The 16,866-nt window shown below is 44.6% G+C and overlaps 1 protein-coding gene across 2 annotated transcripts in view; it reads left to right on the top strand.

Annotated features, from left to right (window-relative positions):
• Positions 1-16,866, top strand: part of LOC120909301 (rho GTPase-activating protein gacK-like) — a 72,386-nt gene that overhangs the window by 42,110 nt on the left and 13,410 nt on the right. For both annotated transcript variants that reach the window (XM_040321049.1, XM_040321048.1), the window contains exons 3-6: positions 2,287-2,397; positions 5,195-5,251; positions 6,864-7,187; positions 15,062-15,184. In XM_040321049.1, coding sequence (XP_040176983.1) covers positions 2,287-2,397; positions 5,195-5,251; positions 6,864-7,187; positions 15,062-15,184 — 615 coding nt within the window. The remainder of the gene's footprint in view (positions 1-2,286; positions 2,398-5,194; positions 5,252-6,863; positions 7,188-15,061; positions 15,185-16,866) is intronic.

The raw sequence follows: 16,866 nt of genomic DNA, 5'->3' as shown, positions 1-16,866 counted from the left end.
TTACGCCTCTTGATGTAATCCCCCGGGGATTTTGAGGTGTGTTTAGGATCATTATCCATTTGTAGAAGCCATCCTCTCTAACTTCAGCTTTTTCACAGATGGCATCAAGTTACCATCCAAAATGTGCTGAAATTTTATTGAATCAATTTTTCCTTCTACTCGTGAAATGTTCCCTGTGCCACTGGCTGCAATACAACCCCAAAGCATGATTGATCCACCCCCATGCTTAACAGTTGGACAGAGGTTCTTTTCATTAAATTCTGTGCCCTTTCTTCTCCAAACGTACCTTTGCTCATTCCGGCCAAAAAGTTATATTTTAACCTCATCGATCCACAGAACTTGTTTCCAAAATGCATCAGGCTTGTCTATATGTTCATTTGCAAAGTTCAAAAGCTGATTTTTGTGGTGAGGACGTAGAAGAGGTTTTCTTCTGATGACTCTTCCATGAAGACCATATTTGTACAAGTATCTCTTTATAGTGGAATAGTGTACCACAACTCCAGTGTCTGCCAGATCTTTCTGGAGGGATCGTGCAGTCAAACGTGGGTTTTGAATTGCTTTTCTCACAATCCTGCGAGCTGTTCTGTCTGATATTTTTCTTGGTCTTCCAGATCTTGCTTTAACTTCCACTGTTCCTGATGACTGTCATTTCTAAATCACATTCCGAACAGTGGATATTGACATCTGAAAACGCTTTGCTATCTTCTTATAGCCTTCTCCAACTTTGTGAGCGTCAACTATTTTCAGTTTCAGTTTTCTAGACAACTGCTTAGAAGAACCCATGGTGCTGATTGTTGGGGCAAGGTCAGATGAGTCTGGGCATTTAAAACCTTTGAGATTGACATCACCTGGTCTTCCCAGACGATGATTGAGAACAATCCATGACACTGGCAGGTCTCAGCTTTATAAAGGGGGCAGTGCATGCTATAAATTCTGCAGGGTGCCCAAACTTTTGCAGACACCATTTTTTTGTTTTCTGTAATTTTGAAAGTGTAAATGATGGAAATAAAATCTAACTTTTTTTGACATATTATAAGAATGTCTAATCTGATGCCTTTTGGGGATTTTTCCATCTTTCCTTGGCTTCGTTATGCACATTAATACAAAGTTTTACCTGGGGTGCCCAAACTTTCGATCCCCACTGTAACATACATAGAAAATGGTTAAAGCGGTTGTATACCCGCATTTTTTATTATTTTTTTAAACCTGTAAGGCCTTGTACACACGACCGAACATGTCCGCTGAAACTGGTCCGCGGACCAGTTTCCGCGGACATGTCCGACCGTGTGTAGGGCCTAGCGGACAGTTTTCCGGCCTAGCGGACAGGTTTCCAGCGGACAAAAGTTTCTTAGCATGCTAAGAAACTTGTCCGCTGGAACCATGTCCGTCGGACATGTCCGATGGTTAGTACGACTCATCGGACATGTCCGCTGGTTATGACGTATAACCAGCGGCCCGAAATCCCGCGCATGCAGCAAATTGATTCGACGCATGCGTGGAAGCATTGAACTCGCGTGTTAGAGAACGTCGGTGTCTTATACGTCACCGCGTTCTCTGTCCGCGGGGATTTTGGTCTGATGGTGTGTACACACATCAGACCAAAAGCTCCCAGCAGACATGTCCGATGAAAACGGTCCGCGGACCGTTTTCATCGGACATGTCTGCTCATGTGTACAAGGCCTGAGGCAAAAGCCATAATGAGCTAGTATGCACCGCATATTAGCTCATTATAAAATACTTACCTTAAAAACGAGGTGTAGAGAACTTACCTGGTCCACGCCAAGCGAGATGTCATCTTGCCTGGCGTGTCTTCCGGGTATCGCCGCTCCAGCGCTGTGATTGGCTGAAGCGGCGATGTCGTCACTCTTGCGCGTGCGTGCGGGAGATTTCATTCCGGCAAGGTCCGGGGGCTGCCGGCCCTTTAGCCGAGGATCCCCCCCTGCGCATGCGCCGCTGCAATCAGCGGCGCATTGCGAGGGGAATATCTCCTAAACCGTACAGGTTTAGGAGATATTCTTTATACCTACAGGTAAGCCTTATTATAGGCTTACCTGTAGGTAAAAGTTAAACAAATGACTATACAACCACTTTAAGAGAAACAATATTTATATATAACAAATAATATGCCTATTGGGCGGCACAGGGCAGCTACAGTATACGTCCTAATTTTCTATATTTCAGATGCTTGATTGTTAAAGATATAGGGGACCTAGTAATTGCATTTTTATTGTGTGAAGTGCAATGTTGGGTCAACTCAACTGACTAAACAATATCTTTCCTCCTTAGGTTTTAATCATTATTGTGTCCATCTTTGAGATTGGTCTAGGTATTGCATTAGCAATCCTCGCCTATACTAACACAGACGCTAGCGGTATTTCTTTTTGGGGCCCCATCTTTGTAAGTATTGTTTACATTCATTCATTTAATTGTTTTTTGTTCTTTCACATGACAAACCTTGATAACAATGTGCAACACATAATTGTCAATTACAGATTAGCTTCCATCAATGTAACTTCACAGAATTGTTTAACATTGACATTTGACCAATTACTCGTATTTTTTGCTTTTTGATTTGCAAACTATTAGGGGCCAGATTCACATACAATTGGACAGGCGCAGCGTATCAGAGATACGCTACGCCACCGTATCTTACCTGGCTTAAATTCGAATCCAGAAAGAATTTGCGCCGTAAGTTTCGGCGGCGTAGTGTATTTCTGGCGGCGTATTTGAAATTGGGTGGGTTGGGTTTCATTTAAATGAAGCGCGTCCCCGCGCCGAATGAAATGCGCATGCGTCGTTCCTAAATTTCCCGCCTGCATTGTGCTAAATGACGTCGCAATGACGTCATTTTTTTAACTTAGACGTGACTTACGTCCATCCCTATTCATGGACGACTTACGCAAAAAAAAAAATTACAATTTCGACGCGGGAACGAAGGCCATACTTTAACATGGCAAGTCTATCTATACGCCGCAAAATACCAGCTTTAACTATACGCCGGAAAAAGCCGACTACAGACGACGTAAGAGAATGCGACGTTCGTGGATCGTCGGAAAAAGCTCATTTGCATACCTGACGCGGAAAACGACACAAACTCCACCCAGCGGACGCCGAAGTATTGCATCTGCGATCCGAAGGCGTACAAAGCCATACGCCTGTCGGATCTTACCCAGATGCCGTCGTATCTTGGTTTGAGGATTCAAACTAAACATACGACGCGGAAAATTTAAAAGTACGCCGGCGTATCAGTAGATACGCCGACGTACTTGCTCTGTGAATCTGCCCCTTAATTTCTGAACATTTTTGTAACTATGCACAGGATATACATTCTGTTTGCCTATAACCGAGTATGGCACTTAGGTTCACCCAAACTGACAACATTATTCTAAAACAATCATTGCACAGCGCACATACTGAATTGCCACAACATTTTTTTTTTTTTTAATAAATACCTTAGTACAGTACCTGTCTCCGAGAATGTGTTTCCAGCACGACGGCATCGCGCTGATTCTCGGCGACATGGTGCCGACATCTCGCACTCGCTGGAATAGGAAAAGCACATTCCAGCGAGCGCGTCAGAAGCGACGGGGATCCGACTTGGATTCCCGCCAATTCTAGCAGCGGCGTTTGGTATGAATCACGAGGGGGAACTCCACGCCACATTTTAAATAAAAAACTGGCATGGGGGCATACCAGGCCCTTGGGTCTGGTATGGATTGTAAGGAGAACCCCCGTACGCTGAAAAAACGGCGTGGGGTTTCCCCCACAATCCATACCAGACCCGTATCCAAGCACGCCGCCCGGCCGGGCAGGAAAGGAGTGGGGACGAGTGAGCGTCCCACCTCCCCCTGAGCCGTACCAGGCCGCATGCCCTCAACATGGGGGGATTGGGTGCTCTGGGGCAGGGGGGCGTCCTGCGGCCCCCCCACCCCAAAGCACCCTGTCCCCATGTTGATAAGGACAGGGCCTCTTCCCGATAAGCCCCCCGCCCACTGTAGTGGGGCGGGGCTGGACGTGTGACGTCATTGATCGCCTTTCCCTATATCAGGGAACAGACGATCAATAACAGCGTCACAACGAAGAACAGGGAAGGTGTGTTTACTCCCGCCACCCATGGCTGGGCATTTAACAATCACGTACAGGTACGTGATTGTGCCCAGCCGTGCCATTCTGCCGACGTATATTGGCGTTAGGTGGTCCTTAAGTGGTTAATGGGATTTATTTTCTATATCCCACTCAAGGTAACTGTTCATTCACATCGCCATTCCTTTTCTTGTAAAAAATTGTGGCCCAGATTCTCAACTGAGATACGACGGCGTATCTCCAGATACGCCGTGTTATCTCTGAGTTGAGCCGTCGTATCTATGCTACTGATTCTTAGAATCAGTTACGCATAGATATCCATTAGATCCGACAGGCGTAAGTCTCTTACGCCTGTCGGATCTTAAGTGTATTTTTTTTTGACCCGCTAGGTGGCGCTTCCGTCGAAATCTGCGTCGAGTATGCAAATGAGCTAGATACGCGAATTCCCGAACGTACGCGCGGCCGACGCAGTAAAGTTACGACGTTTACGGTAGGCTTTTCCCGGCGTAAAGTTGCCCCTGGGTCTATGAGGCGCAGTCAATGTTAAGTATAGCCGTCGTTCCCACGTCGAAATTTGAAAAAGTTACGTCGTTTGCGTAAGTCGTTCGTGAATGGGGCTGGACGTAATTTACGTTCACGTCGAAACCAACGACGTACTTGCGACGTCATTTGGAGCAATGCACACTGGGATATTTTAGGGACGGCGCATGCGCAGTTCGTTCGGCACGGGGACGCGCGCTTCATTTAAATGATACATGCCCCCTACCCGCCGAATTTGAATTCCGCTGGGTGATTTACGCTACGCCGCCGCAACTTTACAGGCAAGTGCTTTGTGAATAAAGCACTTGCCTGAAAAACTTGCGGCGGCGTAACGTAAATGAGATACGTTACGCCCGCACAATTTTGCGCCGATCTACGTGAATGTGCTTGGTAGTTCGCTTAGACAATGTATACCTGCCATTCTTTCAAACTGTTAATGATTCCTGTGTATCTTCTTTTGTATGACTTGAAAAACGTATAAATAAACAATTAAAATATATATATATCAAATTGTCATACAAATCAATTACAATCTGTAGATTGTTCACCATTGTGTGTCGTTATCTTGCAGTATATCATTGCTGGATCTCTAACACTTTCTGCTTACCGGAAGCCCAGCATCAATTTGGTGAGTATGTTTTCCTTTTTTCAGTTTTATTTTCTAGTTTTTTCGAAAATAATAAAAGGTTGTTGGATTTTATCTGTCTGTCTTTATCCAGCGATATTCAACTTATTCCAAAACTTTCATACTGAATGCTTGTTTAGGTAGCCCTGCAGTAAATAATAAAATATGGAAAATGTTCTTGGATCCCTAATTTGCCCTGTTAACCACTTCAGACCCGAAGGATTTGGCTGCCAAATGACCGGGCCACTTTTTGCGATTCGACACTGCTTCGCTTTAACTGACAATTGCGCGGTCGTGCGACGTGGCTCCCAAACAAAATTGATGTCCTTTTTCCCCCCACAAATAGAGCTTTCTTTCGGTGGTATTTGATCACCTCTGCGGTTTTTATTTTTTTGCGCTATGAACAAAAAATAGCGACAATTTTGAAAAAAAAAAAAAATATATTTTTTACTTTTTGCTATAATAAATATCCCCCCAAAAATATATATATAAAAATGAATTCTTTCCTCAATTTAGGCCGATACGTATTCTTCTACATATTTTTGGGGAAAAAAAAATCGCAATAAGCGTTTATTTACAGGCAGAGTTCCCCCTTACACAAGAATTACTGGCAGAGTCCCCCTTACACCAGAAGCCCTGGCAAAGCCCATCTTGCACCAGGAGCCCTGGCAGAGTCCCCCCTTACACCAGAAACCCTGGCAGAGTCCCCCTTTACACCAGAAGCCCTGGCAGAGTTCCCCCTTACACCAGAATCCCTTGCAGAGCCCATCTTGCACCAGAAGCCCTGACAAAGTTTCCCCTTGCACCAGAATCCCTGGCAGAGTCCCCCCCCCTTACACCAGAAGCCCTGGCAGAGTCCCCCCCCCCCTTACACCAGAAGCCCTGGCAGAATCCCCCTTACACCAGAAGCCCTGGCAAAGCCCATCTTGCACCAGGAGCCCTGGCAGAGTACCCCCTTACACCAGAAGCCCTGACAGAGTTTCCCGCTTACACCATAATCACTTGCAGAGCCTATCTTGTCACCGCTGTGCCCTTTAATTGTCACCGCTGTGCCCTTTAATTGTCACCGCTGTGCCCTTTAATTGTCACCGCTGTGCCCTTTAATTGTCGCTGCTGTGCCCTTTAATTGTCCCCACTGTGCCCATTGTCCCCACTGTGCCACTGGTTGGAGTTATATTTGTGATGCTAGAAAAAGCTATTGATCTATATGGGATGCTGTGAGGTTATACGCAGGGTATTATGCTTCTGGGAACATACTTTATTTTTATATATTGTACCTTAAGATACATTTTATCGTTGATACAATAAATAATAGATTATTGTAGAATATAAAAAAAAAAAGTCAGTTACTTTGCTGAGTAACTAGTTACTTTGCCAATGAAGTAACTTGGTCACTAACTCAATTACTTTTTCGGACAAGTAACTTGTAATTGTAACTAGTTACTTTTTTAAAGGAAGATGAACAACACTGAATATGAGCCGATGTATGTGAATCCGGGTCTATGTCTTTAAAATCTGAATAGCCACAAATTATGGTTCTTATGTTTGAAGCGATGGAATGTGTTGTACACTTTTTGTTACTTTATGGAATGCTCTGCCTTTTATCTCCTTACAGGTCAGAGGCTCTCTCTCCCTGAATGTCATCAGCTGGGTTCTCACCGTCATAGCCGTGGTTCTAAATGTCATTGATCTGGCGACAGTCGGATGTTACGTTGTGTACAACAATAATGCAGGCAATGGCAACAACAATAATGCGGGCAATGGCAACAACAATAATGTGGGCAATGGCAACAACAATAATGTGGGAAATGGCAACGACGACGATGAGAACAATGATCATTACTACGGTGACCACCATGGTGGCAACCATCACAACGACAATGATGAGGACCATTCAAGAAGTAGCTTCCAGACACTGGCACAATGCGCACAAAGCCTTGTAAGTGTTATTCTGGTAATTATATAGACAGATGCATGTTAAGGAATGTGATCATCATCCATGCTTTAAAGTTGCCATGGGATAGGGTAATGTGTATCTAGCTAACTTCTTTTTTTTTTAGGTTTGAATAGAGAGTGTGGGAGGGTTAGAACCCCTGCCAGATTTTACTTGTAGATATGCAATGGGTGTATTGCTATAGTTGTAGGCCATTTATGTACCTCCGAAAAACTTCTATCAACCCATCCTGCCTTGTTGCTAGGACATCGCTAAGATACTACCAGCTGTCACTGCTTACCCCACCATCATTGGAGCAAGTTCTTAGGCAGTTGTTTTGACGTGATTCTGAGCATGCGGAGCCCCATCGGTCAGTTATCCTTCGGTCAAAAAGGATTTTAGAACTTGCTTTAAAATTGAACCGATGAACGCCTAACCGATAGGTCAAAACCGACGGTTAGTATGTGAAAGCATCGGTTAAAAACCCGTGCATGCTCAGAATCAAGTTGACGCATGCTTAGAAGCATTGAACTTCATTTTTCTCAGCACGTCGTTGTGTTTTACGTCACAGCGTTGGACTCGATCAATTTTTTAATTGATGGTGTGTATCGGACCGTTCTCATCGGATGGACCGACCGTGTGTACGCGGCCTTAGGCCTCGTACAGACGAGAGGATATCCGTTGGAAACGTTTCCAGTGGACATTTCTGCTCCCGATTTTGAGCCATCAGATCAAAATCCCTGCGGAAAACATACGCGGTGACGTGCCGCGCCGATGACGCGGTGACATGCGCGACCCTGGAAGGTAAATACTTCCACGCACGCGTCGAATCACTTAGACGCATGCGAGGGATGGGGATCGCTTGGACTTATCCGGTGAGTCTGTACAGACGACCGGATCAGTCCAACGGACAGGTTTCCAGCGGATAGATTTCTTAGCATGCTAAGAAATTTTTATCCGCTTGAAAACCGTCGGCTGGAGAAATCTCCGCCGAAAAATGTCCGCTAGGCCGTACACACGACCGGATTTGTCTGCTGGAACTGATCCGCGGATAAATCCCTACGGACAGATCCGGTCGTGTGTACGAGGCATTACACATCCTTTATCTCCTTTATCGCAGCATCATTGAGCTCACAGTTATGCCACGTACAGTACACACGACCGTTTTTCATGACGAGAAAAATGCCTTTTTTTAAATTGGTCGTTAAAAATGGTTGTGTGTAGGCTCCAGAGCATTTTTCTCGACATGAAAAATGGCCATTAAAAATTTAGAACATGCTCTATTTTTTCTCGTTGTTTTTCACGTCGTCGTTTTTCTCGACGTAAAAAACGGTCTTGTGTACAATTTAACAACGGGGAAAAAAACACACATGCTCAGAAGCAAGTTACGAGAAGGTAAATTTGCATAATCAGTGTCGCTATTCGAATGGAACTTCCCCTTTATAGTGCCGTCGTAAGTCACCGCGCTTTGCTCAAGCATTTCTTTTCACGATCACGTGTATGCAAACCAGGCTTGACAAGAATCACTTGGAGAAAAAACAGATTCACGTAGCTAGATTCACGTAGGGCGGCATATGTTTGAGCCGGCGTTGCGTATCGTTTTTACGCTACGCCGCCGTAAGTTAGAGAGGCAAGTGCTGTATTCACAAAGCACTTGCGTCCTAACTTATGGCGGCGTAGCGTAAATGTGCCGGCCTAAGCACGTCCTAGCATGGCCTAATTCAAATTGTGAAGAGGTGGGCGTGTTTTATGCAAATTAATCGTGACCCGACGTGATTGAAGTTTTTTACGAACGGCGCATGCGCCGTCCGTGGACATATCCCAGTGCGCATGCTCCAAATTATGCCGCAAAGACTTATTGGTCTCGACGTGAACGTAAATTACGCCCAGCCCCATTCACGGATGACTTACGCAAACGACGTAAAAAAATCAAAATTCGACGCGGGACCGACGTCCATACTTAACATTGGCTAGGCCAGCTTTTTGTTGGACTAACTTTACGCCTGAAAACGCCTTACATAAACGGCGTATCTTTACTGCGACGGGCAAGCGTACGTTCGTGATTAGGCGTATCTCGCTGATTTACGCATTCTAGGCTTAATTCAGCGTACACGCCCCTAGCGGCCGGCTTAAATAGTCAGCTAAGATACGACGGCGCCTGCTGTCGTATCTTAGCTACATTTAAGTGTATCTCAATTTGAGAATACACTTAAATGTACGACGGCGCAGATTCAGAGTTACGACTGATACGCCGGCGTAAACCTCTCTGAATCTGGCTAATAGTTTTTTTCCATGACATGAAAAATGGACATGCGTACGTGGCTTTACTGTGACAGGGGAGAGGGAAAGTGCATGTGAGGGGGGGGTTGAATATGCTGGGAGTGTATTAGCCACATCCTAGCAACAAGACAGGATGTGATGGTGCCACCTCTGGGCCAGGCTTCAGGAGGTATGTAAATGGTCTACTCTACACCCATAAAAGGGACATTATTTAACTTTGGTCAAAGCTGCACTGTTTGTTTTTATCTACAGTAGGGTGACCAGACATCACCGGTTTCCATATTGACAGTCCCCCTATTGAGGACACTGTCCCCGGACCAGTCTGTCCCCGGTTTTGTCCCCGAATTGTATTTGAACAAGGGCTCCGCCGCTCCTACTAGCTTAAGGGGGTGTATTTTTTCCATTATCTGTGCCCCTTTCTGATGATCATGTGCTGGTCTAAGCGATGGGAATATTTCTTCAGTTTCGGGTGCATGCTGATTCAGCTCCGCTCGCATGTTCTTCTGGCTTGGCTCAAGTCCCGGCCACCCACCTGCCTGTTTATCTCCTTGCCTTCCCTGGAGGACTGATCTTCCTCCGCTCCCCACCCAAGGGCCCGGAGAGTGAGACTTGACACGCTGTGAGGCGGGCGGCGGTGGTGACGGGCAGAGAGTCGCTGATTGCCGCCATTACTAAAAAAAAAACACTTAAGGACCGCCTCCTGCACATATACGTCGGCATAATGGCACGGCTGGGCACATGCACGTACAAGTGGAACATTACCATAACAACGTGATAAGTGTTTTTTATTTTAGCAAGACAAATACATTCCACATTAATAATTATGCTACCAAAATTAGTGTGTGCTGATCTTAATTTTCTGACTAAAGTTCCACTTTTATTTTTAGTTCACTTTAAACACTGGCGTTAATGTTTACCACCCTTTTAAAAGTGATTGCTTTTCAGAGGGTAGTCTAGCAGTGAGTAGCAGGCATTCAGGAGGCACTACTGCAATTTTACATTGTGGGACCGTGCCAAAACTTTGAAACAAGCGTTTGGCTCAGGGTGTTGCCCCCATTGATCTCAATGGGCACGTTTGACTGTCTGAAATACTAAATAGTTTAAAAATTTAAAGCGGTAGTTCACCCTCACTGACATGATTTTTCCATCGAGACAGGCATTGTAGCGCGAGCTACAGTATGCCTGTCCCGATTTTTTTACCCCCGTACTCACTGTGTACTCGTACATTAAAGATTTCGGCTCCCGCGGGGAATGGGCGTGCCTATGGAGAGGGAGGATGATTGACGGCCGGCCCTGGCACGTCACTCTCCCCGAAGACAGCCGGAGTAGGTCTCGGCTCTTCACGGCGCCTGCGCACAGGCTATGCGCAGGCGCCGTGAAGAGCCAAGCCTATTTCGGCTATTTCCGGAGAAGCGTGACGCGCCAGAGCCGGCCGTCAATCATCCTCCGTCTCCATAGGCACGCCCATTCCCCGAGGGGAGTCGGTATCTTCGATGTACGAGTACAAGGTGAGTACGGGGATAAAAAAATCGGGACAGGCATACTGTAGCTCGCGCTACAATGCCTGATTTTATGGTAGAAGAAAACATTTTTTTTTTTTTGCGTTTATAGGGTGAACCCCCGCTTTAAGATTTTCACCCACTTTTAGTCCCAGTGGCAATGGCCACCAGCACAACATATAGAAGGAACAAATAGGGGGCAAGTAAAGGGGAAGGCAAGTCAAAGCCTAAATAAGCTTAAATCTACTCCCACGCTAAGCCTATTCTCTGTATCCTGTAAAAGAAAAGTTGCCTATACTTACCTATTCTAAAGTTGCACCAGTCATATGATCTGATTCCAGCACTGGATTCAATGTAGAGGAGGGACAGCTGACAAGGGATGCCCCATAGTAAGTCTATGGGTGACGTCACCATGCAGGCTCTGCAGTTGTTGGAGATCTCTCCTCTACTCAGAAGATGGCGCTGGAGAGATCATGTTACCAAATGGGAGCAGCTTCAGAACAGGTAATTATATCCTTTGACAGGGTAGATAGATTTGATTTAGAAAGGGGGTGAAATGGATTTAAGGCAAAGTTAGGATTTGACTTGCCTTCCACTTAAAGTACCACGTTCGTAAAAAGTATTCTAACAACACAAAAGCACGTTTTGGATTGGCTTTACTATTACCATATGGAGGAGACTTAAAATTCTAATTACATACATTTTATTGATCTGGAAAAGGTGGAAAAGATCTGGCTAGTCTAGATTATAAAGTTTTATTTAGAAAATGCACCTCATCTCAAAAATATATAGGGAAGAAATAGGACAATGTCGGGACTATGACGGTGCCAGCAAAAGATGAATAAAGAAGTATGACAGTAGCATAAATTGTAATAATTTATTAAAAGAAGGATGGTGCATCAAGCTACATAGCACACTAAAGACCAGAAAAGGTCTAACGAATACATATATAACCTGATTTATAACACAGTTTAATAAAATTTCCCGTGACAGAGAGCAGATAATATATACGGAGATCACAACCAAGTTGATGAGACCCAATATATTTCGCCAGGTTAGGCTTCCTCAGGGGTATGGTTGAGATCGAAGTTTCAGCTCTATTAGTGAAATACAAAAAATACATGTTTACAAACATTTTATACAAACATAGAAGAAATACTATCAATCTGCCAGTGCATACCACATAATGCCAACCTGCTGATCCGGGATGGAGGAAAGATGAAGGGGTGAGAAAGCACCCTAATCACTTCCCAAGCCAGCTGGATAAAACCAGGCCACATGAGCTAACGGCCAAAGGGGGGTGCAGGGATGGTATAGACCCAGCGCCAGACAATGCCGCAGGTAGAGGCCACAGGATCCCCGACCATAGGAGGGGGAGGGGAAAAAAGGAGACAGTGACCAGCTGGAAAAAAGGAGATATAGAGCACCGTAAATACATCTTAACATAGCAGGTAAATAAATAAATACCGAAGCACAGCCAAAGAGTTAAAAGGATTAACTTACAGTGCTTAGGTGAGCATACAGAACGTCTGTGGAAATGACCACCTTTGACCAAGGCAACAAGTTCACCAAACGGAACCTAAAAAGAGCCAGTTCAAAGAAGGGGATTTTTAAAGATCAAAGAGGAAACGAAGAAAAAGTAGCAGAGAATATGTGTGTATGTATAGCAAGAGCTATCATCTATTTTAAATCACATAGGACCTTAAGCATACAGCTGGTCCACATTGGTTTAAAGCAAGTTTTGAAAACATTTTATTGATGTCATAAGGTTGAATTTTATTGAACCAAAAGGTCCTAAAATCATTATGTCTATAAACACTTTTATATACTGTAAGGGGTTAGCTCGGTAGTGGGGTGTGAGACCTCCTGAGTGGGTTCCCTACACACTGAATTATACAGAGAGGCAGCCGTGGGTGGTTGAAAAACAAGGGTTATAGTTTACATTCTTCCATATTGCTGGAAACAATTGCAAGCATCAAAACAGCATAAACAAAATAAAACATAAAATAAACCCTGGCCACTTGGGCCGTCTACCTTCACAACACAGGAACCTACCTATGGAGTCTGGCACAGCCTACTGCTGGGCAGACACTGCTGGTCTTCCAGCAGAAAACAATAGTCTTTTTGATTTTCTATCACACAGCAAAGATATCAACAACCACTTCACCTTCAGAAGTCTTCCCCAGCTCACTGCTCTCCTTAACTCAACAAGCCTCAGGATGCAGCATTGAGTAGTAATCCTCTGGACAATTTATAGAGGCGTTAATTTCCTCATTCTGAACAGCTGAAGCTATCCAACGTCCTTAAACCTTTCTGGCTACTTCTGCAGCCGACACCCGATAGTAATTGGTGAATTTTCGAAACAAGGCAGAAATGTATCTCCCGTCTGTGACAACACCCCCAGATTTACCTGACTTCCTGTCACAATACATTTCTGTTCCCTATGGAGTGCCTATCACTATTGACAAACAGAAAATATTTTACATCATTTATCATTGCGGCAAAAAAGTTTTTTTCCCCAATAACATGATAAGTAGTGAAATTACGTTCCATATCATCAACAAGTTTACTGATGTTGGTCTGCTACCTCAGGATGGAATGGTACAATGGTAAAATATAGTATATAGAAAAGTGATAGGCAGAAAAAGTAGTCCATCGAGTCTGCCTATTTTTTTTTCCAGGGGGGGGGGGGTTTATTATGAGGTCATGTCCTCATATTGTCCAGTGTGTGCATTAACTGGCTCAAGCCAAAAGCCACTCCCTGGACAGGCACAGGGGCAAGGAGGGGACAGCTAGAACAGGAAAAACAACAAATCCCACCCCCAGATACTAACGCTTGTCCCTTTTATAAATGGAGGAGAGCACTTGCTGGTAGAGGTCAGCTACATATTAAAAGGGGAATGTGGGATTACGAAAAAAACAAACATACATACTCCCTAATGTGGATGCAGTCTGATGCAGCTGTCCCCCACTGGCTATAAGACCAAGAACTTAGCGATCTCATGACTGCCGATTACTAATTTCTTGGTCTTCAGTGAGCAGAGAGACAGTGGCTGTCAGTCACCGGCTCTCTGTTTTGCCCCTCCAGGGCTCACTGGAGCTATGGGCTGGGGAGAGGTGGGAGAGGCTGGCTCAGGCTTTCAGCGATGCACTGAGAAGCTGACCCAGCTGCAGAACAAATTGCACTCCTGTGACCCAGAAAGAGAAGTATGACCAAAAAGAGCTTTGACCATACTTCTCCTTAAACCGCATGCCAACCAGATGCCGCCAATATATGGCAGCATGTCTGCTCCCTGCGCAAATTGGCAGCCGCTTTAAGGGGTATAGGGCGTGCACGCATTATGTAAGAGCCAATGCGTGTGCCCAGCGGTCGCGATGTCCGCTGGGCATCCACGATCGCTCCTGACAGAATGGAGATCTGTCAATGTAAACAGACAGATCTCTGTTCTGTCAGGGGAGGAGAGACAGATCTGCTGTTCCTAGTAATTAGGAACAGCGATCTGTCTCCTCCTCCAGTCAGTCTCATCCCCCCACAGTTAGAAACACCTAACAGGGAACACAGTTAACCCCTTGACCGCCTCCTAGTGTTAACCCCTTTCTTGCCAGGGACCTTTTTACAGTAATCAGTGCATTTTTTAAGTACTAAATGCTGTACAAACATCAATGGTCCCAAAAAAGTGTCCGATCTGTCTGCAGCAATGTCGCAGTCCCGCTAAAAATTGCAGATCGCCGACATTACTAGTAAAAAAAAGAATAATGAAAATTCCAAAAATCAAACCAATCAATATACGCTTATTGCGATTTTTTTACCAAAAACACGTAGAAGAATACATATTGACTTAAACTGATGAAGAAAATGTGCAGAGTTGCCCCCACAGCTGCAAAATCCCTAGCTACATTGGGGACATGAACAGAAAGCGGAGATGAGGTGAGTATGAGCAGCATGTAATACTGCATTTATCAATAGTTTTTTTATTTATTTATGTGGGTTTAGTGAAACTTTAAACCCTTAAACACCTAATTCTAACCTTAAAAAGTAGTGTTTAATCTTAATAGGGGTAGCAACTGAATTTTTGAAAGACTTGTTTTTTGTATTTACAGGATGGCATTTATGTAATTCTCTCTCTTCTGCTTATAACGAATGTGCTGCTGTGCTTCGTTACCCTTATCATCTCTGTTTTTGGATGCCGGTCCCTTGCCGAAGCAAAATCAACTGCCCCCCAGGTAATGAACATATGGAGTGTGAGGCACTGGCTCAAGATTGTGGATGGTGTATATGTTTCACCTAGGTTTCTTACCTGCACACGATGAGGGACTCAAGACAGTTTATGACTGATGGAAAAACATTTTTGGTTGTCTCAGAATCTTAATATGTCCTGTTCCTGAGGCTTTGTAGAGCTACAGTGCCTTCAAAAAGTATTCGTACCCCTTGAAATTTTCCAAATTTTTAGCCAGATTCAGAGAGAGTTAGGCCGGCGTATCAGTAGATACGCCGACCTAACTCGGAATCTGCGCCGTCCTAAGTTTAAGTGTATGCTCAAACTGACATACACTTAAACCTAGCTAAGATACGACGTCGTATCTTAGGGTGCGCCGTCGTATCTTAGGGTGCAATTTTTCCTTTGGCCGCTAGGTGGCGCTTCCGTTGAGTTCCCGTCGCAGTAAAGATACGCTGTTTACGTAAGGCATTTTCCGGCGTAAAGTTATTCCATCAAATAGCTGGACTAGTCAATGTTAAGTATGGCCGTCGTTCCCGCGTCGAAATGTAAAAATTTTACGTTGTTTGCGTAAGTCGTCCGTGAATAGGGCTGGACGTAATTTACGTTCACGTCGAAACCAATACGTCCTTGCGGCGTACTTTGGAGCAATGCACACTGGGATATGTACACGGACGGCGCATGCGCCGTTCGTAAAAAACGTCAATCACGTCGGGTCACAAGTAATATACATAAAACACGCCCCCCACATCCTCATTTGAATTAGGCGCGCTTACGCAGGCCAATTCATGCTATGCCGTCGTAACTTAGGAGGCAAGTGCTTTGTGAATACAGCACCTGCCTCTCTAACTTACGGCGGCATAGTGTAAATGCCATACGCTACGCCGCCTTAAAGATGCGCGCCCCTACCTGAATCCAGCTATTTGTCATGTTACAACTAAAAACGTAAATGTATTTTATTGGGTTTTAATGTAATAGACCAACACAAAGTGGCACATAATTGTGAAGTGGAAGGAAAATAATAAATGGTTTTCATTTTTTTTTTTACAAATAAATATGTGAAAAGTTCATTTGTATTCCACCCTCCCTGAGTCAATACTTTGTAGAACTCCCTTTCACTGCAATTACAGCAGTCTTTTTGCGGATGTCTCTACCAGCTTGGCACATCGAGAGTGACATTTTTGCCCATTCTCCTTTTCAAAATGGCTTAAGCTCTGTCAGATTGGATGGAGAGCATCTGTGAGCAGCAATTTTCAAGTCTTGCCACAGATTCTCAATTGGATTTAGATCTGGACTTTGACTGGGCCATTCTAACACATGAATATGCTTTGATCTAAACCATTCCATTGTAGCTCTGGCTATATGTTTATTGTTGTTGTCCTACTGGAAGGTGAACCTCTGCCCCAGTCTCAAGTCTTTTGCAGACTCTGACAGGTTTTCTTCTAAGATTGCACTGTATTTGGCTCCATCCATCTTCCCATCAATTCTGACCAGCTTCCCTGTTCCTGCTGAAGAAAAGCATCCCCGCATCATGATGCTGCCACCACCATGATTCACGGTGGGGATGGTGTGTTCAGGGTGATGTGCAGTGTTCGTTTTCTGCCACACATTGCATTTTGCTTTTAGGACAAAAAGTTAAATTTTGGTCTCATCTCACCAGAGCACCTTCTTCCACATGTTTGCTGTGTC

Source organism: Rana temporaria, chromosome 8 (assembly GCF_905171775.1).
Source record: "Rana temporaria chromosome 8, aRanTem1.1, whole genome shotgun sequence".
Classification (NCBI taxonomy): Eukaryota; Metazoa; Chordata; class Amphibia; order Anura; family Ranidae; genus Rana; species Rana temporaria.
The sequence above is the reverse complement of the archived record's forward strand: the minus strand, read 5'-3'. Positions and strand labels throughout refer to the sequence as shown.